Below are 27500 nucleotides of genomic sequence, written 5' to 3'. Positions count from 1 at the left end.
GAATTGTGCAGGTGAGTGAGTGGATGAGGAGAATTGTACAGGTGAGTGGATGAGGAGAATTGTGCAGGTGAGTGAGTGGATGAGGAGAATTGTGCAGGTGAGTGAGTGGATGAGGGAGAATTGTGCAGGTGAGTGAGTGGATGAGGAGAATTGTGCAGGTGAGTGAGTGGATGAGGAGAATTGTGCAGGTGAGTGAGTGGATGAGGGAGAATTGTGCAGGTGAGTGAGTGGATGAGAACTGTGCAGGTGAGTGATTTGATGAGGAGAATTGTGCAGGTGAGTGAGTGGATGAGGTGAATTGTGCAGGTAAGTGAGTGATTTAGGAGAATTGTGCAAGTGAGTGATTCAGGAGAATTGTGCAGGTGAGAGAGTGGATGAGGAGAAATATGCAGGTGAGTGTGTGATTTAGGAGAATGGTGCAGCTGAGTGGATGATGGAGAATTCTGCTGGTGGGTGAAAGAATGAAGAGAATTGTGCAGGTGAGTGAGTGGATGAGAAGAAATGTGCCGGTGAGTGAAAGAATGAGGAGAATTGTGAAGGTGAGGGGATGAGGAGTAGTACACAGGTGAGTGAAAGAATGAGGAGAATTGTGAAGGTGAGTATAAGGTTGATGAGAAAGGATGAGAAGATCTTTTATTGTCTTGTCTTACTCTTTGTCACAACAGGTTTCTGTGTGTGAAATTTGGGATGCTCTCCCTTGGGAGAGCGTGTCACAACAGTGCTGTTCCACCTGTTTTTGTTTTCTGTTGTTTTGTGTTTTTTTCCATATTTTCACTTGCAAGTGTATTTGTTTTACTATCACAGTAGTTATTTTTTTTCCTCAGAAGTTTGCCAAGGGACAACCCTTTTGATGCCATGGGTTCTGTTACATGCACTGAATGCATTGCTGCACACAGGATCTTGGTTTATCATCTCACCCACAAATACTAGCATCCAAACCACCACTCAGGGTTCAGTGGAGGGAGGGGAGAAAATGCTCCACACATACTTTGAGGTTCATATTTTGTGCATTTTGTGACTGTTTTTAATCCCTACATGGTGTAAATGTCCTAACGTCTGCTGTACACTCAGAATGTTTTTAATCCCCACATGGTGTAAATGTCCTAACGTCTGATGTACACTCAGCATGTTTTTAATCCCCACATGGTGTAAATGTCCTAACGTATGCTGTACACTCAGCATGTTTTTAATCCCCACATGGTGTAAATGTCCTAACGTATGCTGTACACTTCAGCATGTTTTTAATCCCCACATGGTGTTTACAAGCAATCAGTCAATCAATCAAAAACACTTTATTAATCCACATGGAAATTAAGTTGTGCAGTCACAGGCTCGTTGTAAACACTGGCATAAAATCATCATGCGCAACATAAGAAGAGATTAAAACTAGTCAAATAAGAATTCCCAATAGCTGACGATAGACTAACCCCCCCTCCGCACACACACATACTCATGTTAAGACAATAGGGTATTGCACAACAATATTTACAAATGAAAACATCCAACAAAAAAAGGGTATAGATTACCCTAACATCTGCTGCAGATTCACCATGTTTTTAATCCCCACATGGTATTAACACCTTAACGTCTGCAGCAGATTCAGCATGTTTTTAATCCCCACATAGTGTAAACACCCTAACGTCTTCAGCAGATTCAGCATGTTTTTAATCCCCATATGGTGTAAACACCCTAACATCTGCAGCAGATGCAGCATGTTTTTAATCCCCACATGGTGTAAACACCCTAACATCTGCAGCAGATTCAGCATGTTTTTTAATCCCCATATGGTGTTAACACCCTAACATCTGCAACAGATTCAGCATGTTTTTAATCCCCACATGGTGTCAACATCCTAACGTCTGCTGCAGATTCAGCATGTTTTTAATCCCCCCATGGTGTAAACACCCTAACGTCTGCTGTATACTCAGCATGTTTATAATCCCCACATGGTGTAAACATCTTAACGTCTGCAGCAGATTCAACATGTTTTTAATCCCCAAATGGTGTAAACACCCTAACCTCTGCTGCAGATTCAGCATGTTTTTAATCCCCACATGGCGTTAACACCCTAACATCTGCTGCAGATTCAGCATGTTTTTAATCCCCACATGGTGTTAACACCTTAACATCTGCTGCAGATCCAGCATGTTTTTAATCCCCACATGGTGTTAACACCCTAACATCTGCAACAGATTCAGCATGGTTTTAATCCCCACATGGTGTAAAAACCCTAACATCTGCTGCAGATTCAGCAAGTTTTTAATCCCTACATGGTGTAAACACCCTAACGTCTGCTGTATACACAGCATGTTTATAATCCCCACATGGTGTAAACATCCTAACATCTGCAGCAGATTCAGCATGTTTTTAATCCTCACATGGTGTAAACACCCTAACGTCTGCTGCAGATTCAGGATGTTTTTAATCCTCAAATGGTGTAAACACCCTTACGTCTGCTGTATACTCAGCATGTTTTTAATCCCCACATGGTGTCAACATCCTAACGTCTGCTGCAGATTCAGCATGTTTTTAATCCCCCCATGGTGTAAACATCCTAACGTCTGCAGCAGATTCAGCATGTTTTTAATCCCCACATGGTGTAAACACCCTAACGTCTGCTGCAGATTCAGCAAGTTTTTAATCCCTACATGGTGTAAACACCCTAACATCTGCTGCAGATTCAGCATGTTTTTAATCCCCACATGGTGTAAACACCCTAACGTCTGCAGCAGATTCAGCATGTTTTTAATCCCCACATGATGTCAACACCCTGACGTCTGCTGCAGATTCAGCAACACAGTCTGAACGCCATGATGGGAGCGATTGATGGGGACGACCTCCCTGACCCACATCCTACCCGCAGTCACAGCGGTCCGAGGAGCCAGCAGGCCCAGGGTTCCAACATGCGTCATGCGCTGTCTGAACTGCACAACCTGCAGCAGCAACAACAGCAGTCATCATCCAGTCAGGGGTGAGTGGTTGGATATTGACTTGGACATGGATATTTTTAAAAAATTTTTTTTATTATAGCGCCCTACCCTCACTCAGTCGGAGACTAAAGAAGCTGTAAGCACTTTTACAAGCACAGAGGGATTTGCGCAGAAGGCTGCAGTATGTCATTTGTTGTATAAGTATATGTATATCTATGTCTAAGGATGCTGAACAAATTAATATGCGCCTGAGCTGATCTTTTGTTGAATGTGTAACTATTCTGTTTGGTCAGTGTAGTCTGAAAGAACCAATACTTCATATATCTACAGTGTTATTTGGTCTTTTTAACTCTTGTGTGCCTGGGTCCTGGTTGCCTTTCTGTATACTCTACGGGGTCACTAACTGTACGTTTGTATTTTTTGTTTGTTTTTTGTTTTTTTAGGAGCCCTGTTCCAGGGGAGGCTGAGGTCATGACCCGTAGGTCAGCAGGCTTGTCTAGGTCAAGGTCAGAAAACAGGGAGAACCAGCCACCCCCAGGCATCCCCCAGTTCCTGCGCATCGCTGCCGAGAGGGAGGAAGATGGGTTCCGGCTGCCCCTCATCCCTCCCCCTGTGCCCCAGCAGGCCTGGGGGGTGGAGCAGGGGGGAGGAGGAGGAGGAGGTGCACCCCCCCAGCACTTCCCCTTGCTCAGGCTGTCGGCAGGCCCTCCCCAACCGGGTGTTTACGTCCCTGCGTCCAGTTCCCACCTGCCGGCTGCCGCTTTCCTTCCTCCTCCTCCCCCTCCTCTGTCAGACACGCCACTGCAGCCTCTCAGCTTTCAGCATGCACCACCTCCTCAGGTAGGCTTGGAGTGTGGAAGGGGGAGTAAGCTTTGTATTGTAGAAAAGAATAGGAGAGAATAGAATAGAATAGTATATGTCTTTATTACCAAGTCTACCAGGGTCACGTGGAATATTGGGAGGGAGGAGGGGTGCGGGGGTGGGGGGGTGGGGGAGTACATGAAAAGGTAACAAACATAAATAAAAAGTCATACACAAACACAGGTACAAACACTGACACCATGATAATGAATTCACATTAAGATGGGCAGTGACCATGGCAGTTTTTATAATGGGTGTCTGAAATTAAAGCTTGCACTATTTTTCAACATCCAAAACATATTTCTTTTCACGAATGACCACCGTTGCATGACTAACCAAGTTGTCTTGTGACACTTGATATGTTAAACAAAGTTCTAGTCATCAGTGACTGATATCATGTGTGTCTGTGTCACAAGTTTGTGCCATTAAAAATTTCCTTTCCAAGGAATTTTGTATGGAGTGCCATGAAAGTCTTGTGCATGTGATTTCCATTGGTATCTTCCACAAACCAGGACATGCTTTCCAGTTCCGGGGGCATGATCGGTATTCCCATTTCCATTTCTAAAAGTCTTGTGCATGTGATTTCCTTAGGTATCCTCCACAAACCAGGGCGTGCTTTCCAGTTCAAGTCATCAGTGACTGATATCACATGTGTCTGCATCACAAGTTTGTATCATTCAAAAATTTCCTTTCCTAGAAATGTTGTATGGAGTGCCATGAAAGTCTTGTGAATGTGATTTCCATAGGTATCCTCCACAAACCAGGACGTGCTTTCCAGTTCAAGTCATCAGTGACTGATATCATGTGTGTCTGTGTCACAGGTTTGCTCCATTAAAAATTTCCATTTCTAGAAATGTTGTATGGAGTGTCATGAAAGCCTTGTGAATGTGATTTCCATAGGTATCCTCCACAAACCAGGACGTGCTTTCCAGTTCAAGTCATCAGTGACTGATATCATGTGTGTCTGTGTCACAGGTTTGCTCCATTAAAAATTTCCATTTCTAGAAATGTTGTATGGAGTGTCATGAAAGCCTTGTGAATGTGATTTCCATAGGTACCTTCCACAAACCAGGACGTCCTTTCCAGTTCCGGGGGCATGATCGGTATTCCCTTGCTGCGACTGCCATCGACTGGCTTTCAGCAGCCTTCCCAAGAGCCTTTGTTTGGACGCCTTGTTCCACCGGAGTACCTGACTGGTCATATGAGAGAACAGGTAAAAAAAAGAAAAAAGACAACAAAAAAAAAAAAAAGAAAAAAAAACTTTTCTTGACTGGGGAGGTTTTGGGAACATTGTATCTCTGTAAGTTGTTCTTTGTTTGTATTATGAATAGAGGAAATGTTCTGACTGTTTTTCTGTTAGTATTTCTTTGTTTGTGTGATTTTTGGATTTGCTCTGTCTGTAAGCTTTGATTTTGTGTATGTTTGTTTTTTCTATGAAAAATCACCTAACAAACCACACACATACAGATAAACACATACACAGACATAGGTACATACATACATGGTCGCTTACACACAAACACACATACATACATACATTCATACACACACACACATACACACAAACAATATTTTGTTGACCACATTTCAGACAGCCAAGATGCACAAAAGTTCATTATTAATGGTCAGTGTTAACTGACGAAAAAAACACCACCACCCACAACAACCAGGATTTTACCTTATCCATATTTAACACTACCTACCAAACCAGAATACTTAATCCACTGTCCATACACAAAAAAACAGGAGAGACAGGAAGCAGAAAAGCAGCGCCACCTGCGCGGTTTTCACCAGCAGATGGCAGCACAGCAGGCGGCGGTGGAGGAAGTGCGAGATCGGCGAGAACTGGAACAGCAGAGAAGTCAGAGAGCTGCTGCTGCTGCTGCTGCCAGAATGCAGAGACAGCCCCTGGACACCAGGCTTGAGGAAGAGAGGGACAGCTCCAGGTATTGTGTTGTGTTGTATTGTATTGTGTTGTGTTGTGTTGTGTTGAGGAAGAGAGGGACAGCTCCAGGTATTGTGTTGTGTTGTATTGTATTGTTTTGTGTTGTGTTGTGTTGTGTTGTGTTGTGTTGTGTTGTATTGTATTGTGTTGTGTTGTGTTGTGTTGAGGAAGAGAGGGACAGCTCCAGGTATTGTGTTGTGTTGTATTGTGTTGTGTTGTGTTGTATTGTATTGTGTTGTGTTGTGTTGTGTAGGCTTGAGGAAGAGAGGGACAGCTCCAGGTATTGTATTGTGTTGTGTTGTGTTGTATTGTTTTGTTTTGTTTGTTGTGTTGTGTTATGTTGTGTAGGCTTGAGGAAGAGAGGGACAGCTCCAGGTATTGTGTTGTGTTGCGTTGTATTGTATTGTATTGTGTTGTGTTGTGTTGGCTTGAGGAAGAGAGGGACAGCTCCAGGTATTGTATTGTGTTGTGTTGTGTTGTGTTGTGTTGTGTTGTGTAGGCTTGAGGAAGAGAGGGACAGCTCCAGGTATTGTGTTGTATTGTATTGTATTGTTTTGTGTTGTGTTGTGTTGTGTTGTGTTGTGTTGTGTAGGCTTGAGGAAGAGAGGGACAGCTCCAGGTATTGTGTTGTATTGTATTGTGTTGTGTTGTGTTGTGTTGTGTTGTGTAGGCTTGAGGAAGAGAGGGACAGCTCCAGGTATTGTGTTGTGTTGTATTGTATTGTATTGTTTTGTTTTGTGTTGTGTTGTGTTGTATTGTGCGCTTTACTGTTTTGTGGTGTATTGTATTGTATTGTATTGTAATGCATTGCATTGTATTGTATTGTGCTTTACTGTGTTGTGCTTTACTGTAGTATAGTGTAGTGTCTTTATGCCACTAGTGGCATAAAGACGTTTGAAAACAAGAGAACGCTGGCCATTGAGGAGAAGCGTGAGCGAAGGAAGCAGGGCTCAACTTCTGGAGACGTTTTCCCTTGCAACACCTGTGGGAAGTGCTGCGCATCCAGAATCGGCCTCTTCTCCCATATGAGGACACACACCGACAGATAAGCCTGCCTGCCTACTCATCCGTTGGTTCGAACGGAGACTCGATGCAGTGTAGTGTAGTGTAGTGTAGTGTAGTGTAGTGTACTGTGCTGTGCTGTGCTGTGTTGTGTTGTATCTTATTGTTACGTATTGGATTGTGTTGTACTGTATTGTATTGTCTTGTGCCGTGTTGTGTTGTATTATATTGCATTGTTTTGTATCATATCATATATTATTGCATTGCATTGCATTGTGTTGTGTTGTATCATATATGACATTGTATTGTATTGTATTGTGTTGTGTTGCATTGCATTGCATTGCCTTGCCTTGCCTTGCATTGTATTGTATTGTTTTTATAGTATGGTATTGTATTGCTTTACTTTCAGATTACTCTGTGTGAAATTCGGGCTGCTGTCCCCAGAGAGAGCACACTGTCACAGTGCAGCACTACCCTTTTTTTTTCGTTTTTTTTTAATTATTTTTTTTTTGTATACAATCTTTCAGTTTCTATCTGCAAGCATCTGTGCTTTATCATCAAAGTGGATTTTTCCTGCAGAATTTTTTGCCATGCACAACTCTTCTGTTGCTGTGGGTTCTTTTTATGTGCGCTAAGTGCATGCCGCACTCGGGACCTTGGTTTATTGTCTCATGGCTACGATGATGTGATGTCACTGGTTGGGTACAGGAATTCTTTGGTTACTGAATCTGTGAGTGTGAGTTTGTGGGAATTCTTAATTTTCACACCAGTATGTATGCGTGTGTGTGCGCGCACCCCCCCCCCCACACACACACACGCATGTGCGCGCACGCACGCACGCGCACGCACGCACACGCACACACACTTCCAACACATCCACAAACTCTTCTTCATTAATGTTCTATAATCACTGCTGACAGATCTGAGGAAGCAGTACCAGTGAAGAAAGTCTCTGTACGACCGAAGTCTGCCAAGCCCAAGACACCCACCCCACAGTCCACTGTGAGTTCAATGGTATCACTTTTTTTTTAATGAATGAATAAATGAATAAGTAAATAAGTGAATAAAATAACCCAAAAAACAAAACACCTCTATTTTGATGTTATTTTTCTCTTGTGTCAGTTTTTGATTAGCATGTAAAAGTTTAAAGACCAAAAATCTTCAAATCTGAATGTTTCAGGAACTTTTTATTTTATTTTATTTTATTTTTAGAACACTCTCTCTCCATCTCTTTCTGTGTCTGTCCAAATGCCTGTGTCTATCTGTCTGTCTTTCTGTCTGTCTGTCTGGCTGTCTATCTGTCTACCTCTGTCTCTTTGTCTGCCTCTCTCTCTCCACATTCCATCAGACTTTCCGGTGTCAACACCTCTCCCCTCTGGCTGTTCTTCAGGAGACGGAGGAGGAAGCCAGTGCCGACCGGTCAGAGGCAGACACAGAAAAAATGCCTTCTCCACAGCAACAACTGCCGCCAGAACAACCTGATGACTCTGTCATTCACGATGGCTATGCCATACATCCAGGTATTGGTAAAATCCTGACTCGGAGTGTGATCAGTAGAATGGACTGGTCCATACATGTTACGCGACAGCTGCTTAAAAAAAAAAAAAAAAAAAAAAATTAAAAGGAAAGGGAAAGGGTGCAGATGGCTGACCAACACATGGTAATTTGTATTTGTTTTTGTTTTTGTATTTCTTTTTATCACAACAGATTTCTCTGTGTGAAATTTGGGCTGCTGTCCCCAGGGAGAGCTACACTACAATGCCACCCATTTTTTTGTGTATTTTTTCCTGTGTGCATATTTATTTGTTTTTCCTATCGAAGTGGATTTTTCACAGAATTTTGCCAGGTACAACCCTTTTGTTGCCGTGGGTTCTTTTACGTGCACTAAGTGCATGCTGCACACGGGACCTCGGTTTATCATCTCATCCGAATGACTAGTGTCCAGACCACCACTCAAGGTCTAGTGGAGGGGGAGAAAATATCGGCGGCTGAGTCGTGATTCGAACCAGAACACTCAGATTCTCTCGTTTCCTAGGCGGACACGTTGCTTCTAGGCCATCACTCCACTTACAGGCCATCACTCCACTTAATGCAATGGTTAATTCTTTTAGAGCCTACCAAATGCTGCAGGAATCTTCTTCTTCTTCTTTGTTCGTGGACTGCAACTCTCAAATTCACTCGTATGTACACGAGTGGGCTTTTACTTGTATGACCATTTTTGCCCAGCCATGAAGGCAGCCATACTCCGCTTTCAAGGGTGTGCATGGTGGGTATATTCTTTTTTCCATAACCCACGGAACACTGACATGGATTACAGGATCTTTAACATGTGTATTTGATCTTCTGCGTGCATATACACATGAAGGGGTTCAGGCACTAGCAGATCTGTACATTTTTATGTTGACCTGGGAGATCGGAAAAATCTCCACTCTTTACCCACCAGGCGCCTTTACCGAGATTCAAACCCGGGACCCTCATATTGAAAGTCTAACGCTTTAACCACTTGGCTATTGTGCCTGTCGCTGCAGGAATGAAAGAGATGAAAAAAAGGAAAAAAACAAAAACAAAAACAAAAACAAAAAAAACCCAAACAAAAATAAACCGCATCATATTATGTATGTATAATTACTAAAACCTACCTGTGGACATAATACTTTCAACTCTAACATCTGATGAACTATGAGCTAATCTGAACCTTGAACTTGCACACATGGGTTGTTGCCCTTCCCAGCATGCTTTGCACTAACAAACTTGCCGATGGTAAATAAATGTCTTGTCTCTGCTTGCCTTGGGCTGTGGTGTTGACGACACCGAAGAATGAGTGATGGTTGCACTACCTGTGTATACTTCTAGAAGATCCAGTGTTCACCAGTGACGAAGGTTCAAGGCCCCATTTCAGCATGGTTTTGTTGTCCTTGGGGAAAGGAGCTTTACTCTGATTATTCCCAAGTGGAGTGATGGCCTAGAGGTAACGCGTCCGCCTAGGAAGCGAGAGAATCTGAGCGCGCTGGTTCGAATCACGGCTCAGCCGCCGATATTTTTTCCCCCTCCACTAGACCTGGAGTGGTGGTCTGGACGCTAGTCATTCGGATGAGACGATAAACTGAGGTCCCGTGTGCAGCATGCACTTAGCGCACGTAAAAGAACCCACGGCAACAAAAGTGTTGTTCCTGGCAAAATTATGTAGAAAAATCCACTTGGATAGGAAAAACAAATAAAACTGCACGCAGGAAAAAATACAAAAAAATGGGTGGCGCTGTAGTGTAGCGACGCGCTCCCCCAGGGGAGAGCAGCCCGAATTTCACACAGAGAAATCTGTTGTGATAAAAAGAAATACAAATGCAAATACACTCCTCACAGGTGTGTTGTTTCATTGTATTGAATTGTACTTCAGACACAGCAGATTTTTTTTTGTTTTTTTTGTTGCAATGTGTCCTCTGACACAATCCTCAGCCAGCTTGCATTAGTATCTCAATTAACATTAAATTCCACAAATTTTGTGGGACCAGGCAGAGAAGGATACAGCATCAACTACAACTGTATGGACATAACAAAGTGCAAACCACACTGATCCAACACACAACATACTGTCGTGGACCCTGTGGCAGCAGACTTCTTTGCACAGAATTCAGGCCGCTCTCTCTTGGGAGATGAAATGAAAATCCAGATTTAACTACACATAATTTACCGTGACCCACTAGTGCAGAGGCCGGTAGGGAGTCTGATTCCTGCCCTGTGCAAATTACTACCCACCTGTGTGTCCAGATTCATGCAATAACAATACAATACAATACGATACAATACAATACAACACAATCCAGTCCTGCTGGACTGGATCAAAAATAAACCGCATCATATTATGTATGTATAATTACTAAAACCTACCTGTAGACATAATACCTTCAACTCTAACATTTGATGAACTATGAACTAATCTGAACCTTGAACTTGCACCCATGGGTTGTTGCCCTTCCCAGCACCCACTAGTGCAGAGGCCGGTAGGGAGTCCGATTCCTGTCCTGTGCAAACTACTTCCCACCTGTGCGTCCAGATTCATGCAATAACAATACAATACAATACAATACAATACAATACAATACAACACAATACATGAAAAATACAATATATGAAAAATAAACCGCATCATATTATGTATGTATAATTACTAAAACCTACCTGTAGACATAATACTTTCAACTCTAACATTTGATGAACTATGAACAATACAATACAACACAATACAATCCAGTCCTGCTGCGACTGTGTGCAGGTGTGTTTGAAGGGTACGAACACCTGGAGAGCGAGCTGGGGGTGGAGGCCGACGCTGGCACGCGTTTCCAGTACAAGATGGCACAGGCCATGAGACGTCAGCTGGAGAAGGAGAGGGAGAGATGGTACCAGCAGAGGAAGGTAGGGGGGTCCCCCACAAGTTTCTGTTTCAGTTTCAAGGTGTTATATCGTGTGGACAGATCTATATACGCTACACCAGTCTCCTTAAAAAACGTAGATAGAATTTTTAAAAAGCAGCAGATGCCTGACTTTTGCATGAACCTAACATGCTGATCACGCCTTGAGAGCCTATCCTAGATTTGTGTAAAACATTAACATAGAAATGAAATAAGATAATGATGAAATGAATTAATGAATACATTGAAATATAGTGAAGGGAAAAGAAATAGGATAATGACAAAATAAACAAATAAGTTAATGCATTAAGATACAGTGAAGGGAAAGATACCAAGAAGGTAAATTTGGAGCATGCATTATCTGGAAATTACTGTGAATATTTGGGAAACAGCTAAGGGGGGCGAATGAGAAAAAAAAAACTTTGACAGAAGGACTTTGTCCTGACAAGAGGGAATTTTGAGAGTATGCCAGTCCAATAATGTCTGTAGTTGTCTTGTTGGAATGCAAACAATTAGGAGATCAGAGAGATAGTTTGGTGAAGAGCCAGAGAAAAAAAATTGAAGCAATGTGTGGAGATTTTTTATACTTATTTCTGGACTGTATTGGCAACCAGTGGAGAGTCGACAATTTGTATTTTGTATTTGTATTTCATTTTATCACAACAGATTTCTCTGTGTGAAATTCGGGCTGCACTACAGAGCCACCTTTTTTTTTTTTGTATTTTTTTTCCAGTTTTATTTGTTTTACTATCAAAGTGGATTTTTCTACAGAATTTTGCCAGGAACAACCCTTTTCTTGCCATGGGTTCTTTTACGTGCGCTAAGTGCATGCTGCACACGGGACCTCGGTTTATCGTCTCATCCAAATGACTTAGCAATTGGAGCAATGCGTGGAGAGTTTTTAATATCAATCCTGGACTGTATGGGCAACCAGTGGAGAGTTGACAATTGAAGCAATGTGTGGAGAGTTTTTATACTCAATCCTGGACTGTATGAGCAACCAGTGGAGAGTTGACAATTGAAGCAATGTGTGGAGAGTTTTTATACTCAGTCCTGGACTGTATGAACAACCGCTGAAGAGTTGTGTCCATGTTGTAACGTTGTGATGTTGTGTGGTGGGGGCCTTGCAGGTAGACTTTGCCACCAACACCCGTGACTACACTGACACTGCTGTGGACGCCCAGAGGTCCTTTGAGTCTGTCCGCACCGCTGAGGCTGCAACCACCATCACCAAGGACACAGGTAAACTATTGTGTTGTGTTGTGTTGTGTTGTGTTGTATGGGGGGGGGGGGTTCAAACTATAATAATAATAATAATAATAATAATGATAGTATTTATATAGCGCTGAATCTTGCGCAGAGACAAATCTAAGTGCTTTCACACCAGTCATTTACACGCATGCATAACTCTAAAACTGAAGAAACTGAAGACAAGGAAGAATTAGGGGAGGGAGGCTATCCTGTGAAGCGTGGGTTTTAAGGCCAGACTTGAAAGAGTTGAGTGTGGAGACCTGACGAAGCGAAAGAGGAAGTTCATTCCCAATACAAGGTCCAGAGACAGAGAAAGAACGGCGTCCAACAGTGGAGTGTTTGAATCTGGGTATGCGTAAACAGAGTGGATCCGAAGCCGATTGTAGAGAGCGAGATGGAGTGTAGAGGTGAAAGCAGCCACAAAGATAGGAAGGGTTAGATTTGTGAATACATTTATAACATAGAGTGCTGATCTTATACTTTATTCTGTGTGAGACAGGGAGCCAATGGAGATGTTGCAAGAGAGGAGTGATGTGTTCAGATCTTTTCTTTCTGAAGACGAGTTGGGCAGCAGAGTTTTGTATGCGCTGAAGGGACTGAATGGATGAAGCAGGCAAACCAGACAATAGGGAGTTACAGTAGTCAAGGCAAGAGAGAATGAGAAGAACTGATGCGTTACAACTGACAGTAGGAGGATTGACATGTCTGACTGATATATTTTTGCATGGACAGTGTGTTGTGAAGGACAACGCCGAGGTTCCTGACTGAGCTGGAAAGAGGGATGGATGTGCTGCCAAGTTTGATTTTGTCAGCTGTGATGGGGGAGAGTTTTTGTTTAGTTCCTATGATCATTGCTTCGGTTTTGTCTGCGTTCAGTTGTAACTTATTTGGAGCCATCCAGTTTTGAATGTCCAGGAAACATTCAGATGTTTCTTGCAAGAAAAGAACTTGGGCTAGAATCCAGCACTCTAACCATTTGAGCACTGCACCAGTAAGTCTGTCACTTCATGACGGTTTAGTTTTCCTGTTAGGCAGGCAGCCGTACTCCTGTTTTTCTTGCAGTGGTGCTGACTGGCACCAGTCCAGCTCTGTTTATCCATGCCCTTCCTTTTCCCAGGCCATGACTCCCAGATCCCTCTCCCTAAAACCCTCTCCCCTTCTCCCCTCCTTCCCACTTTCCCTCCTCATCCCTCACTCGTTTATTATGTGCACGACCCCTGCTATCTCTCTCTCTCTCTCCCCCATTTACCCCTCACTCTTGCTCCTTTCCCCCCCCCTTCCACCCTTCCCCCCAGGCCCCATCCTCCATCCGTTCCTTCTTCTGCACTTGTGTGTCCAACTGTGTGATTAAACTCGGGTTTCACACTCACACACACGCGTGCGCACATGCCAGTCTCTACTTTTACCTCCCATTTAGGCAGCCATACTCTGTTTTCAGGGGGGTGTTTTCTTCTTCTTCTTCTTCTGCGTTTGTGGGCAGCAGCTCCCATGTTCACTCGTATGTACATGAGTGGGATTTTACGTGTATGACCGTTTTTACCCCCACCATGTAGGCAACCATACTCCACTTACAGGGGTGTGCATGCTGGGTATGTTCTTGTTTCCATACTCACCAAACGTTGACATGGGTTACAGGATCTTTAACGTGCGTATTTGATCTTCTGCTTGTGTATACACACAAAGGGGGTTCAGGCACTAGCAGGTCTGCGCATATGTTGACCTGGGAGATCGGAAAAATCTCCACCCTCTACCCACCAGGCGCCATTACCGAGATTCGAACCCGGGACCATCAGATTGAAAGTCCAATGTTTTAACCACTTGGCTATTGCACCCATCAGGGGGAGTTTTTAATGCAAAAATGAATGTTCCCAGGTGTGGATCCGGTGCATGAAGCGATTGCTGAATACAACAGGACTCGTCAGGGGGTGGCCATTCCACCTGACGTCTTCTTGGGTCTGCGATTCGCTGATGGGCAGGAGGAAACCCCGAGTACCTCTGGCAAGGTGTGTGTGTGTGTGTGTGTGTGTGTGTGAAGGGTGTGTGAGTGTGTGTGTGTGTTTGTGTGTGAGCGTGGATGTGTGGGTGGGTGGATGATGGGTGTGTGTGTGTGTGTGTGCAGGGTGTGTTTGTGTGTGTGTTGGGAGGGGGGTGGTTGCAGGGGGGTGGGGGTGGGGGTGCACGTTAGTTTGTGTGTGAGTGTGTGTGTGTGAGTGTGTTTGTGTGTGGGTGGGGTGTGGGTGGGTGGATGATGGGGATGGGTGTGTGTGTGTGGAGGGAGGGGGATGGGGGGTGTTGGTGGGGTGGTGGTGGTGCGTTTGTGTGTGTGTGTGTTGTGTGTGTGTAGAGGTGGTTGGGTGGGGGATGGGGCTTTGTGTGGAGTTGCAGGGTAGGTTGGAGTGTTTGTCACTGGTAGGAGGGGTGGGGAGCTATGTGTGTGTGCACATGTGTGTGTGCCCATGCGCATGTGTGTGTGTGTATGTGTGTTTGCTTGTGTAGTGGGGGGGAGGAGATATGTGCTTGAGTGTATTTGTTTGTGTATGTGGGTATGTGCTTGTGTGTATATGTGCATGTGCATGTGTGGGAGGGGGTGTGTATGCACGTGTATGTGTGTGTGTGTGTGGCCAGATACGCGAATGTGTAACTAGTCAGTTGAATACTAAAGATGTATGAACCATGTTCATATGATCGCTCATTCATAGCCTGCAAGCAAAGTTTGAAACATGGGTTTTACTCTCAATAAACCTACCCAGAAATCGTAAGTTTATCCCACAATGCTGACATACACACATCAAATAAGTATTGTTTATGTGGCAAACAGTAAATGAAGAGTGCAGTCAGATGATGTGAGTGCTGAGAGCCGTGGTTTTCAGCCTGTCGGGAGAGCTTTCCTCAATGTTGTGGATGTCGACGCTTCAAACATCCTGCGGGACATTCCGGAACGGGGCGAGAGAAGAGAGGAGGAGGAGGAGGGTGTGGCCAGACCAGCGTCGTACCTCACCCGTGACACGTCCCCCCACAGAATGGGTCAGTGGGGCAGTGGGGGTGGCGTTGGGATCATCTTGTTTTAACCCCCTGAACTGTGAACCATGGTGAAATGACAATTTTAAATTACAGTCACAACTTTCTTTGTACTTTTTAGTGGGTGAAACTGATTTTGCTGAACAAAAGCAGTGCAGTCCCATATCAGTTGAGTTCAGTTAGTCAAGGAGGCGTCACTATATATACGCTACACCACATCTGCTAAGCAGATGCTTGACCAGCAGCGTAACCCAGCACGCAGTCCCAGTGAGGAGATGTGCAAATAAAGAATATTGACAGTAAGGAGGAAGGTGGCGGAATGGTTACAATACACTGTTTGTGAGGGTCCAGGTTCGATTCCCGCTCTCGACGGGTGCAATAGCCGAGTGGTTAAAGCGTTGGACTTTCAATCTGAGGGTCCCGGGTTCGAATCACGGTGACGGCGCCTGGTGGGTAAAGGGTGGAGATTTTTCCGATCTCCCAGGTCAACATATGTGCAGACCTGCTAGTGCCTGAACCCCCTTCGTGTGTGTATGCAAGCTGAAGATCAAATACGCACATTAAAGATCCTGTAATCCATGTCAGCGTTTGGTGGGTTATGGAAACAAGAACATACCCAGCATGCACACCCCCGAAAACGGAGTATTGCTTCCTACATGGCAGGGTCAAAACAGTCATACACGTAAAACCCAACTCGTGTGCATATGAGTGAACGCAGAAGAAGAAGAAGAAGACCAGCAGCGTAACTCAGTGCGCAGTCCCAGTGAGAAGACGTGCAAATAAAGAATATTGACAGAAAGGAGGAAGGTGGCAGAATGGTTATAATACACTGTTCGTGAGGGTCCAGGTTCGATTCCTGCACTCACCCTTTCTCCCAAGTTTAAGTGGAAAATCCAACTGAGCATCGAGTCATTCGGATGAGATGATAAATCGAGGTCCTGTGTGCAGCACACACTTGGTGCACTGAAAAAGTGGCAAAACTCTGTTGAAGAAATCCACTCTGACAAGTACACAGATATATATACGCATGCACTCAAGTCCTGACTAAAGCGCATTAGGTTACGCTGCTGGTCAGGCATCTGCCTAGCAGATGTGGTGTAGCGCAAGTGGATTTGTCCGAATGTAATGATGCCTCCTTGAGAAACTGAAAACTGCAAAAAACCCACAAAAAAACCCACCCCAAAACCCACTGAATCAAGATGTGTAAGGTCAATGTTATCACTGAGATGTCAGCCTTCTCTGACAAGCATACTTGTCGACCAGCTGTCAAGGGGTGAAAGCTGGGTTTCATCTCTGTGTGAGTGTGTGTCTGTGTGTGTCATATGTGTGCGTGTGTGCATGTGTGTGTGTGTACGTGTTTGTATGTGTGTGTGTGTGTGTCTGTGTGTCTGTGTGTGTCATATGTGTGCATGTGTGTGTGCGTGTGTATGTGTGTGTGTGTGTGTGTGTGTGTGTGTGATATGTGTGTATGCGTGCGTGTGTACGTGTGTGTGTGTGTGTGTACGTGTTTGTATGTGTGTGTGTGTATGTGTGTGTGTGTGTGTGTGTGTGTGTGTGTGTGTTTGTATATGTGTGTGTGTGTGTATGTATGTGTGTGTGTGTGTGTGTGTGTGTGTGTGTGTGTGCATGTGTGTGTGTGTGTGTGTGTGTGTGTGTCTTTCTAGTCCACAGTTTCAATAGCTGTCTGTTCACATGTATTTATAAATTTTGCCTCTCTTTTTTTTTCTTCATTCCTCTGAATCAGAGATGTGCATGCGTGTGTATGGGGACCAGTGTGAAAATGGTTTGATTTGTCTCTGCACGAGATTCAGTGTGATATAGATACGTTAATGATGATGATGAAGATTGTTATTATAGTTTATGTTAGTATTAAGTAACAGTAGTATTACTAATGGTAGCTGTGATAATAATAACAATTTTCAATTTGATGTCTTTCCACTTTAAACAATACCAGATGATATTAATATGCATGTGTTTAAGTGCATGTGCTTATACATGTATTTCTGTGTGTGTGGATGTGTGTGTGTGTGTATTTGTGCATGTGTGCAAGTACATTTGTGCATGTGTACGAATGGACATACATGTGTGCATTCAACTAGGTGCATGCACTCTTGCGTGCCTTGAAGTTGTTTTGAATGGTCCATTTTTTGTTGTTGTTGAATCTTAATCCAGTCTGCACTCTCGGTATGTCTCACTGTTACAAGGTGCGCTGCATTCTTGCACGTTGTGTAGTTGGTTTCGAACTTTGTGTTGAGCGTTTTACACAGTCTGCAGAGTCTCTCACAGTTCGTTTTTCACCTGTGTTGCTTTCCAGGTGAGCTGGAGGACAGTCTGCGGGCCCAACTCGCACCTGAGCAGCGCCGTCGTCATGACGCTGTCACTGTCAGCATGTTTGAGCGTCGTGCTCCCCCCCAAGACAGGTGAGCGGTGTCTGTTTGTCTTGTGGGGTCAGAGGTGATCTGGATGGGAAATTACACTTATTTATAACATTCGAAATAAAGAATAATGAGGCTAGGAGAGTAAATGAGTAAATGCTCGTTCAAAAATAAAGAATGTTAACTCAGTCCATGTAAAAGGGGCCTGTTTATAACAATTTAAAAAAAAAAAGACGTACATATATATATATATATGTGTGTGTGTGTATATATATATATATATATATATATATATATATATATATATATATATATATATATATATATAAAGGCACAATGTAAGAAACATTTATTGGAAGCTATTTCATCATTTGGGAGTATCGAAGACGATACTGTCTTGCCAATCTTCAAGATTCAGAACAGGCGCTACTGAACATCACCAAAGTGACTTGGCAGCAGTGCAGGGTCTCCTCTGGTGTGTGGCCTTGTGGCCGTATGGATGCTGCATCTTCAGACAGATGTCAGGGAAACAGATACTGTGATAAAACAGAGTCGGCAGTAAGATTTCTGGGGAAATCTGTCTTTATGGTAGACGGCCGTTGTGTTAGCCTCTGTGTTTTCTGTGGTGTGGAAGTCAGCAAGTGTAGTTTTTCAAGTTGTGTTGGGTAGTAGGTTTCTTGAATGAGATTCGCCATGTCCTGGTTATGCATTTGTGTGTGTCTAAGTGACAATACTCAGTGTGTGTGTGTGTGTGTGTGTGTGTGTGTGTGTGTGTGTGTGTGTTCAGTTTTAGTTTCTCAAGGAGGTGCCACTGCATTCGGACAAATCCATATATGCTACACCACATCTCCTAGGCAGATTCCTGACCAGCAGCATAACCCAACGTGCTTAGTCAGGCCTTGAGTGCATGCATTTACATCTGTGTACCTGGCAGAAAGAATTTCTTCACAGAATTTTGCCAGAGAACAACACTCTCATTGCTATGGGTTCTTTTTCAGTGTGCCAAGTGCATGCTGCACACAGGACCTCAGTTTATCATCTCATCCGAATGACCAGACGTTCAGTTTGATTTTCCAGTAGAACTTGGGGAATAGGGTGAGAGTTGGAATCGAACCCAGCCCCTCATGGACTTTCTGTATTGGCAGATGAGCGTCAACCATTCTGCCACCTTCCTTCTCTGGGATATGTATGATATGATATGATATGATATGATATGATATGATGATATGATATGATATGATACAGTGTAGTCAGTTGTGTCAGACTATGACCATGAGAACAGCAGAGGAGACAACTGCTGTCCCAACTATCTGGGCTAGAATTTGATTATAGTGGAGAAGAGTGTCTTTCACTCCTCTTTTGCAACATCTCCACTGGCTCCCTGTCTCACACCGAATAAAGTACAAGATCAGCACTCTATGTTACAAATGTATTCACAAAACTGCCCCGTCATATCTCTGCGGCTGCCTTCCACCTCTACACTCCATCTCGCTCACTACGATCGGCTTCGGATCCACTCTGTTCACGCATACCCAGATTCAAACACTCGACTGTCGGCCGCCGTTCTTTCTCTGTCTCTGGACCTTGCAGTTGGAATGAACTTCCTCTTTCGCTTCGTCAGGTCTCCACACTCAGCTCTTTCAAGCCTCAAAACCCACCTCTTCCCAAAATAGCCTCCCTTCCCTGCCTCTTCCTTGTCTTTAGTTTCTCCTGTTTTAGAGATGCATGCATGAGAATGACTGGTGCGAAAGCGCTTTGATTTGTCTCTGCACAAGATTCCGATAAATAAATTCAGATAAATATCATTATTATTATTATTATTATTTCCTAAGTTACATCTCCACTCTCTCAACCAAGAGGATACCAACAAAAAAAAAAAAAAAAAAAAAACCCGAAACAAAAGAAACTGTGTTCGTCTTCAGTTTAACATCTTTCCACTTGAAGTGATATTAGTAGAAACTGAGTGTAGACAATTAGATGACTCTGTTGCGGTGGCAGGATGTCAGTGGCACTGTTGCCCCGGGACAGCGGCAGGGAGTCCAAGGCAGCTCTGGTCCACAGGCTGAGGGCCATGAACGACCAGATGTCTGCCATGGATGAAATGTCGCGCAACATCGAGAGCGAGTTCCACCACTCCAAAATGGTGTGTGCATGTGTGTGTGTGTGTGTGTGTGTGTGTGTGTGTGTGTGGAGGGGTGCTACGTATGTGTGTGTGGGGGTTTATGTGTGTGTGTGTGTGGCGTGCGTGTTGTGTGTTTGGGAGGGGAGGGGGGGAGTAGTGGGGGGGAGTGATGGGGTGTTATGTGTGTGTGTTTGTGTGTATTTGGGGTTTGGGGGGGTGGGGGGATTGTGGGAGGGGGAGCGGCAATGTAATGGTGTGGGGGGGGGGGAGTGGGGGTGTTATGTGTGTGTTTGTTTGTGTGTATTTGGGGTGTTGGGGGGGGGGGGGGATTGTGGGAGGGGGGAGCGCCAATGTTATGTGTGTGTGTGGGGGGGTGAGTTGAAGTGGGAGTGTTATGTGTGTGTGTATGTGGGGGGAGTGTGGGAAGGGGAAGCGGGGTGTGTTATCTATGTGTGTGTGTGTGGGGCAGGTGAGAGGGGGGGAACAGGGGTTTTATGTGTGTAAATGTGGTGTGAGTGTGTGTCTGAGACTTACTGCCATGGTTGGTATACCAATCAAAAGAGTGAATTCAACCACTTCAGAACAGTGTGTGTGTGTGTGTGTGTGTGTTATATGTGGCTCTGTGTGTGTGTGTGTGGTTGGCGGGGGTAATTGTCTGCTTGTGTATGTATGTGTGTGCATATTTGTGTTTGTGTGTGAAAGGCAGTGAGAAGGCTGGAGAGAGAGGGGGGTGTGGGGGGGCTGGGGGTGGGAGAGAGAAAGAGCATGTGAGAGCATGGGGTGAGAGAAAATAAAGTCTTTTTCATGTATTTTGTTCCTCCCTGTGAACAGATTCTGGACACGCTGCAGGTGATGAATGACTCATATCAGCCTGGGCAGTCCACAACATTCGCAGAACAGGTCTGTGTGTGTGAGTGTGTGTGTCTGTGGCTGTGGCTGTGTCTATGCATTGTGTGTATGCAGATTTGTGTGAATGTGTCACTGTGCATGTATGTGTGTGTGTGTGTGTGTTTGCATGCTAGTGTGCACATTTATGTACATGTGTTTGTTAACCGGTGTACATGTGTGTGTGTGTGTGTGTGTGTGTGTGTGTGCATTTTAGTGCTTATGTATGTCTTTGTGTTTGTTTACATGTGTACGCCAGTGCTTAATCCTATCTTTATCTTTGTTTACATGTGTGCATCTGTTTACATGCACTGTACATGTGTACATATGATTATGTTGATCAGTATCTCCACTTACTGTCAGCTAAACAGTTCCAAACTGCACTGTCTAATATATTTGAATGTCATTATTATTATTTCTTTTTTTTTTTTAACTTGATAGGAATAGGAAATGACAAAGAAAATTCATTTCAACAACTAGTACTTACATTGTAACTATACATGATGTTGACATGGTAACATTTATCTTGTATGCAAATTCTGACTACAGTAATTAGAACACCAATTGCAAATATTTTCTTATGATGTAAAACATACTTTATTTTGCTTGTTTGTACATGTGTATGTATATACATATTTAGTTTTTTGTCTTCTTTTCTGTGTCTATTGTATTACAAAAACAGCCAACAATGAAAAAAACACCATCAAACACCATTGAAATGTTGTCCCCCCAAAAAACAAAACAACTCCAGCAAGCAAGGAAACCATTATTTATATTTCTCACCTTGTTCATCACTTTTATTACAAACTCACACCTGATGGAAATGAATGAATGAATGAACATACACACACACACACACATACAGGATCAGGGCAGGCAGGAGGTGGACCCGAACCGCCTGTCCGCAGAGGGCCTGACGCCCAAACTCTCTGAGGGGTCCCCTGCTCACAGCGCCAGGGTGTCTGCCCGCTCGGCCAAGTCTGCCCGCTCCCCGTCACCCTCTCTCCTTTCCAGGAGGTCAGACACCTCCCCAAGGTGAGCCGTGTGTTCTTTTAGTGTGTGCAGAGATGCCATCTGTTATGTTTTCGTCATATTTTGTCACGCTCGATCACAGTTTGTTCTGACGTTACGCCAGCCGTCAAAATTGTTCTGATGAGTTCTTTTTCGACTAGATAGCATGGTAATGATAATAAATAATAATAATAATGGTATTTAGAAAGCGCGGAATCTTGTGTAGAGACAAATCAAAGCGCTTTCGCACCAGTCATTCACACGCATGTATAACTCTAAAACTGGAGAAACTGAAGACAAGGAAGAGGCAGGGAAGGGAGGCTATTTTGGGAAGAGGTGGGTTTTAAGGCCAGACATGAAAGAGCTGAGTGTGGAGACTTGACGAAGCTGAAGAGGAAGTTCATTCCAATTGCAAGGTCCAGAGACAGAGAAAGAACGGCGGCCAACAGTCGAGTGTTTGAATCTGGGTATGTGTAAACAGAGTTGATCCGAAGCCGATCATAGTGAGCGAGATGGAGTGTAGAGGTGAAGGCTGCCGCAGAGATAGGAAGGGTCACATGGTTCCTGTCATAACATTACCCAGATGCTCTGGACCTGTTGATCACTATGCCAGGGCAGTCACTGCTAACCTTGGTCTCAACTGATGATGTTCAGCTAATGGCGTGCGTGTTTACATTGAAACGGCATTGAGTGGACCCAATCAGCTTAATTGTAGCAGTTACACCATTGTTACAGGTAGTTCCAAGTGTTTCTGTGCCTTGTAAATGAAATGAATGCCCCCAAGGAAGTAGCGCAAAGAGCCAGTGCAGTCTTGCCTCCTAGTTTGAGAGTCCTAGTCCTTCAGAAAAGACTGAGCTCTAAATAATTTCCCATCGCAAAGGAGAAACTATTTATCATACAGCTCTCACTTTGCTGTAAGACTCAGCTGTAAATGATTACCCACTGCAGTGGAGAAACCATTGATCATTCAGCTGTCACTGTTTTATATTTATTATTATTTATTATTTGTATTTGTATTCCTTTTTATCACAACAGATTTCTCTGTGTGAAATTCAGGCTGCTCTCTCCAGGGAGAGCACGTCGCTACACTACAGCGCCACCCAATTTTATATATTTTTTTCAGTTATATTTGTTTTTTCCTATCAAAGTGGATTTTTCTACAGAATTTTGCCAGGAACAACCCTTTTGTTGCCGTGGGTTCTTTTACGTGCGCTAAGTGCATGCTGCACATGGGACCTCGGTTTATCGTCTCATCCGAATGACTAGCGTCCAGACCACCACTCAAGGTCTAGTGGAGGGGAAGAAAATATTGGCGGCTGAACCGTGATTCGAACCAGCGCGCTCAGATTCTCTTGTTTTCTAGGCGGACGCGTTACCTCTATGCCATCGCTCCATATATTATTATCATCACTGCACTCACAGACACGAGGCGAGCCGAGCGTCCAACATGAGCGGGATGAGCGACATCAGCGACGTCATTGGAGAGGTGCTGGCGGACGGAGGGGTGGACCTGACCGCTGCTGGACTGACGCCGGAGGAGGCCGAACACTACGCTGCCCGCGCCAAGGAGAAGTCAGTGTCTGGTTTTTTCTGTGTGTGGGGGGGGGTGGATGGGGTATGTTGTGGAGGTGGGTGTGTGTGTGTTGTGTGTGTGTGTTGTGTGTGTTGTGTGTGTGTGCATTTGTTGTGGGTGTTAGGTGTGTGCATGGAGTGGGGGGGCGAGGGGTGAACGTTGGGTGTGTGTGTGTGTGTTGGTGTGTGTGTGTGTGTTTGGTGTGGGTGTGTGTGGGGGGGTGACGTTGGATGTGTGTGTGTGTGGGGGGGGGGGGGGGAAGCGGGGGGTTCTGTGTTTGCTTGACTCAGGAAGAGACGGAGTAGTACGTTTCCGACGCCAAGAAGTCAGTGTGTGTGTTTTTTTTGTGTGTGTATGTGTGTGTGGGTGGGTGGTGTGGGGGGGGGGTTGTGGGTGTGTTGTGGGTCTGTGTGTGTGTGTGTGTGTGCGCTTGGTTGCGTGTGTTGTTGTGTGTGTGTGTCTGTTGTGTGTGTGCGTTTGAGTGTATGCATGTGGGTGTGTCTATGTGTGTGTGTGTTTGTATGAGTGTATGTATTTGTATGTTTGTCTGTGTTTGTGTATGTATGTGTGTGTGTGTGTGTGTGTGTGTGTGTGTTTGACTCGGGATTTCACCTAACAAGTCTCTTCTTCTTTTCATGCTTACGCATTTACCCAAATTAGTTAGAAATGTAATGTGTGAGAAAAACCGAATTAAAACAAAAAGTTAAAAAAACAACAACAACAACAAACAACACCGAGATGAAAACCATAATCAACCCTCCCCACTCCCCACACCCTCCCCACTCACCTTCACACCATGCCCCTCTCCCCACCCCCCCCAACCCCCCCATCCACAACAACAGACGCAGACCTCACTCCCCGACGCTGAGCAGCTACAAGGAGCTGCAGACCATTGTGACGGAGGCAGAGGAGGAGGAGGCGGCGAAGCGTTCGCCTGAGGTGCACCGTCGCCGCATCCACCAGTGGATGTCGGAGAAGTACGCGGAGCGTCAGAACGAGTACAGCCGGCAGCGCCTGAACCTGAAGGAGAGGGAGCACCACCCGTACACGCCGTCTGCTCAGGTGATATTTTTAATCTTTATTTTATTTTATTTTATTTTATTTTATTATAGCGCTCAGGTGATTTATGTATTTTTTTATTTTAAAAATTTTTATTTGTTATTTTTTTATTTAGCGCTCAGGTGATTTTTTTTTAAAATCTTTTTTTTTTAATTTTTTTTTTTAGCGCTCAAGTCATTTATTTATTTATTTCTTTTATTTATCTGTTTTCATTTTTTTATTTTCATTTTTTAAGCGCTCAGGTGATTTTTTTTATTCATCTATTTTTCTTATTCTTTTTAGCACTCAAGGGATTTTTTTAATTTAATTTATTTTTATTTTTATTTAGTTGTTTTTTTTAAGTGCTCAAGTGATTTAAAAAAAAATCATTTATGTATGTTTTATCATAACTTTTAGCACTCAGATGATTTTTTTTGTTTTGTTTTAAGATAAGAAGATAAGATAACAATAGCTTTACTATCTCTTTGAAAAAAGATTACATCAGATGTGGTGAAAACAAATGTCGACAATTGTGCATGCCTACACATACAGGATTCTGCTGGGAAACATCCTTTTTGTTAATGTTTTTGAATATTCACCACATGCAAAAAAGAAGAAAAAAAAAAGAAAAAAAAAAGAATTAACAACGGCAACAATAATCATACACAGATGTATCAGGAACGACGTAAAAATTAGTTCAATCAGCTGATGGCAGAAACATAACTATTTATTTAAAAGCCCACCCATATGTGTACATGTGTGTGTGTGTGTGTGTGTGTGTGTGTGTGTGTGTGTGTGTGTGCGCGCATGCGCTGAATCTAACCATCTTGCCTTCACAGATGCTGTGGAAACTTCATCTTAAGGTTCCCTTTGATTTTACACCACCTGTTATTATCATTTTTAACGTCACGACATCAGACCCACCTGGGAACGCGGGACATCAAGAACCTGGAAGAGGAGCGTGAAGCCCGGCGCCAAGCCCGACAGCGTGAGGACATGGAGCGCCGCCTCACAGACGCTGAGTACCTCATCGGCAGCGCCATCACAGACGCCGTGGAAACCAAGCATGAGCTATCGCGCTCGCGCTCGCCTTCCCCGACGTCGAGGTCGAGGTCGCGGTCTACCTCTCCGAAGAAGTCTCCCAGCTTCAAGTCCTCGGCGGGTGCTCCTTCGTTGACGTCCGGTTTTCCCCGTCGAAGAGAGACGCGACTTTCCCCTCAGCGTGTGTCGAGGCCGGCGGAGCGCGACTTTGGCAAGCACGCTTCTGTTTTGGATCAGACGTTCAACGTTGCCGCACCACCCAAGGTGGGTCTTGGTGTTGTCTGGGAGGGAGAGTGTGTGACTTGCGTGTGTGTTTGGTTTGCTTGTTACTGTCTACGCCTGTCGTAAGTGTTTGCTGTGCGTCTAATTTTGCTGAGAAGCTGAAATGTGTGTGTGTTTATGTGTGTGTGTTTTATGTGTGTGTGTGTGTAGGTGCTGGTCTGTGTGCTTGTGTTTGTGTGCTTGTGTGTCTGTGAGCATGCATTTGCGCATGCTTCTGTTGTCAATTCTTACTGAGGGATTGTCTTTGACCATTGAAATAACAACTTTTCCCTTTCTCTTTTGCACTTTTCTGTCATCATCATCATCGTTATCATCATCATCACTGTCAATACTGAATTCATTCACATCATCATCATGCCACTCATTACTGTTATGGCCAAGACTGTACTCATGCCCACCACCACCATAATCATCACTTGTGCTCAATGGGTAAAGCGTTGGACTTTCAGTCTTGTGCCTGAACACCTTTTTTGTGTAAACGCATGCAGAAGATCAAATAATCATGTCAAAGATCCTGTAATCCATGTCAGTGTTGGTGGGTTATGGAAATAAGAACATACCCAACATGTTCACCCTTGACTCCGTGTTTGTAAAGCGCTCAGAGCTTGGTCTCCGACTGAGGGTAGACGTTATATAAGTATCCATGTCATCATCATCATCATCATCATCATCATCATCACTGTTACTGTCAACACCCTATTCCTCTGCTCACCTGCTGTGCAGGGCATCCTGAAGTCCACCCAGTCGGGGTCAGCACCGCAGCCAATCCTGGTTCAGCCAGCCGCTGGGTCATCTGACTTTGAGGTCACCGGGGGATCGAGCACCGACCTGCGGGATTACATGTCGGCCATGCAGAACCTTGACAGCAGTGAGGACATCGATGCTCAGATACGACGGGAGGTTCGGGAACGGTAAGCTTTTTTTTGGGGGGGGGAATGATGACGTTTCTTTTTCTTCTTCTTTTTTTTTCTCAAGGCCTGACTAAGCGCATTGGGTTACGCTGCTGGTCAGGCATCTGCTTGGCAGATGTGGTGTAGTGTATATGGATTTGTCCGAACGCAGTGACGCCTCCTTGAGCTACTGAAACTGAAACCGAAACTGGAGATCCCAATCTCTTTGTTGAAGGTCTTGTACACAGCCGTAGAGCTTTAGGATGACTGGAGTTGTGTCAGGCCAGTACCTTTTCCTGAGGACTTCATAGAGGGAGCAGGACTGCAGCAGGTGTTCTGTTGTCTGGCTGCTGGTCCCACAGGGGCACCCTGTTGAGTGACCTATGCGAAATTTAGTGAAAAGTGGTGGTCTAGGCGGTTGTGGCTTGTCCTGAGTCTCCACACGCACATGTTCCCGCCTTGTCATCAGGTTACTAGTTAGGGGTCTGTCCTTTGTGGTGTGGATGCTGTTGCATCCACCTCTTCCGTTGCTTGGCCTTGACGGTGGTCTTTACCTTATGATGACGTTTGACATTTGTTACCTATAGTCCAGCCGACCACATGGGACAATATCTGGACTGCTCATATCTGAAAAAAAAACAACAATAAAAAAAAACCTCCCTGCAAAACAAGTCAGTTCACGACATATTATCTTAACCATTAATCTCCTTTAGGGAAAGATGACTTGGCTGTATCATCCACAGATAACACCGCCCCCTCCCCCCATTCCCCCCCACCCCCTCTGACCCCCCTCCTCCCCCCAAAAAAGTAAATCAAGAATAAAAAAAACAACAAAACTTCAAGACCATGTAAGCAAATAACACTGCAGTA

At 44.4% G+C, this 27500-nt stretch overlaps 1 protein-coding gene across 3 annotated transcripts in view; it reads left to right on the top strand.

The window, feature by feature from the left end:
* LOC143295514 (uncharacterized) overlaps positions 1 to 27500 on the top strand; it is an 87966-nt gene that overhangs the window by 48782 nt on the left and 11684 nt on the right. For all 3 annotated transcript variants that reach the window (XM_076607242.1, XM_076607240.1, XM_076607241.1), the window contains exons 32-49: positions 2787 to 2971; positions 3374 to 3770; positions 4846 to 5004; positions 5538 to 5737; positions 7659 to 7740; positions 8129 to 8258; positions 11009 to 11148; positions 12275 to 12386; positions 14268 to 14398; positions 15266 to 15419; positions 17728 to 17833; positions 19787 to 19931; positions 20742 to 20810; positions 21661 to 21830; positions 23229 to 23378; positions 24222 to 24441; positions 25336 to 25722; positions 26464 to 26651. In XM_076607242.1, coding sequence (XP_076463357.1) covers positions 2787 to 2971; positions 3374 to 3770; positions 4846 to 5004; positions 5538 to 5737; positions 7659 to 7740; positions 8129 to 8258; positions 11009 to 11148; positions 12275 to 12386; positions 14268 to 14398; positions 15266 to 15419; positions 17728 to 17833; positions 19787 to 19931; positions 20742 to 20810; positions 21661 to 21830; positions 23229 to 23378; positions 24222 to 24441; positions 25336 to 25722; positions 26464 to 26651 — 3125 coding nt within the window. The remainder of the gene's footprint in view (positions 1 to 2786; positions 2972 to 3373; positions 3771 to 4845; positions 5005 to 5537; positions 5738 to 7658; positions 7741 to 8128; positions 8259 to 11008; positions 11149 to 12274; positions 12387 to 14267; positions 14399 to 15265; positions 15420 to 17727; positions 17834 to 19786; positions 19932 to 20741; positions 20811 to 21660; positions 21831 to 23228; positions 23379 to 24221; positions 24442 to 25335; positions 25723 to 26463; positions 26652 to 27500) is intronic.

This window comes from Babylonia areolata, chromosome 20 (assembly GCF_041734735.1).
Source record: "Babylonia areolata isolate BAREFJ2019XMU chromosome 20, ASM4173473v1, whole genome shotgun sequence".
Lineage (NCBI taxonomy): Eukaryota > Metazoa > Mollusca > Gastropoda > Neogastropoda > Buccinidae > Babylonia > Babylonia areolata.
This window is presented reverse-complemented; position numbering and strand designations above follow the sequence as displayed.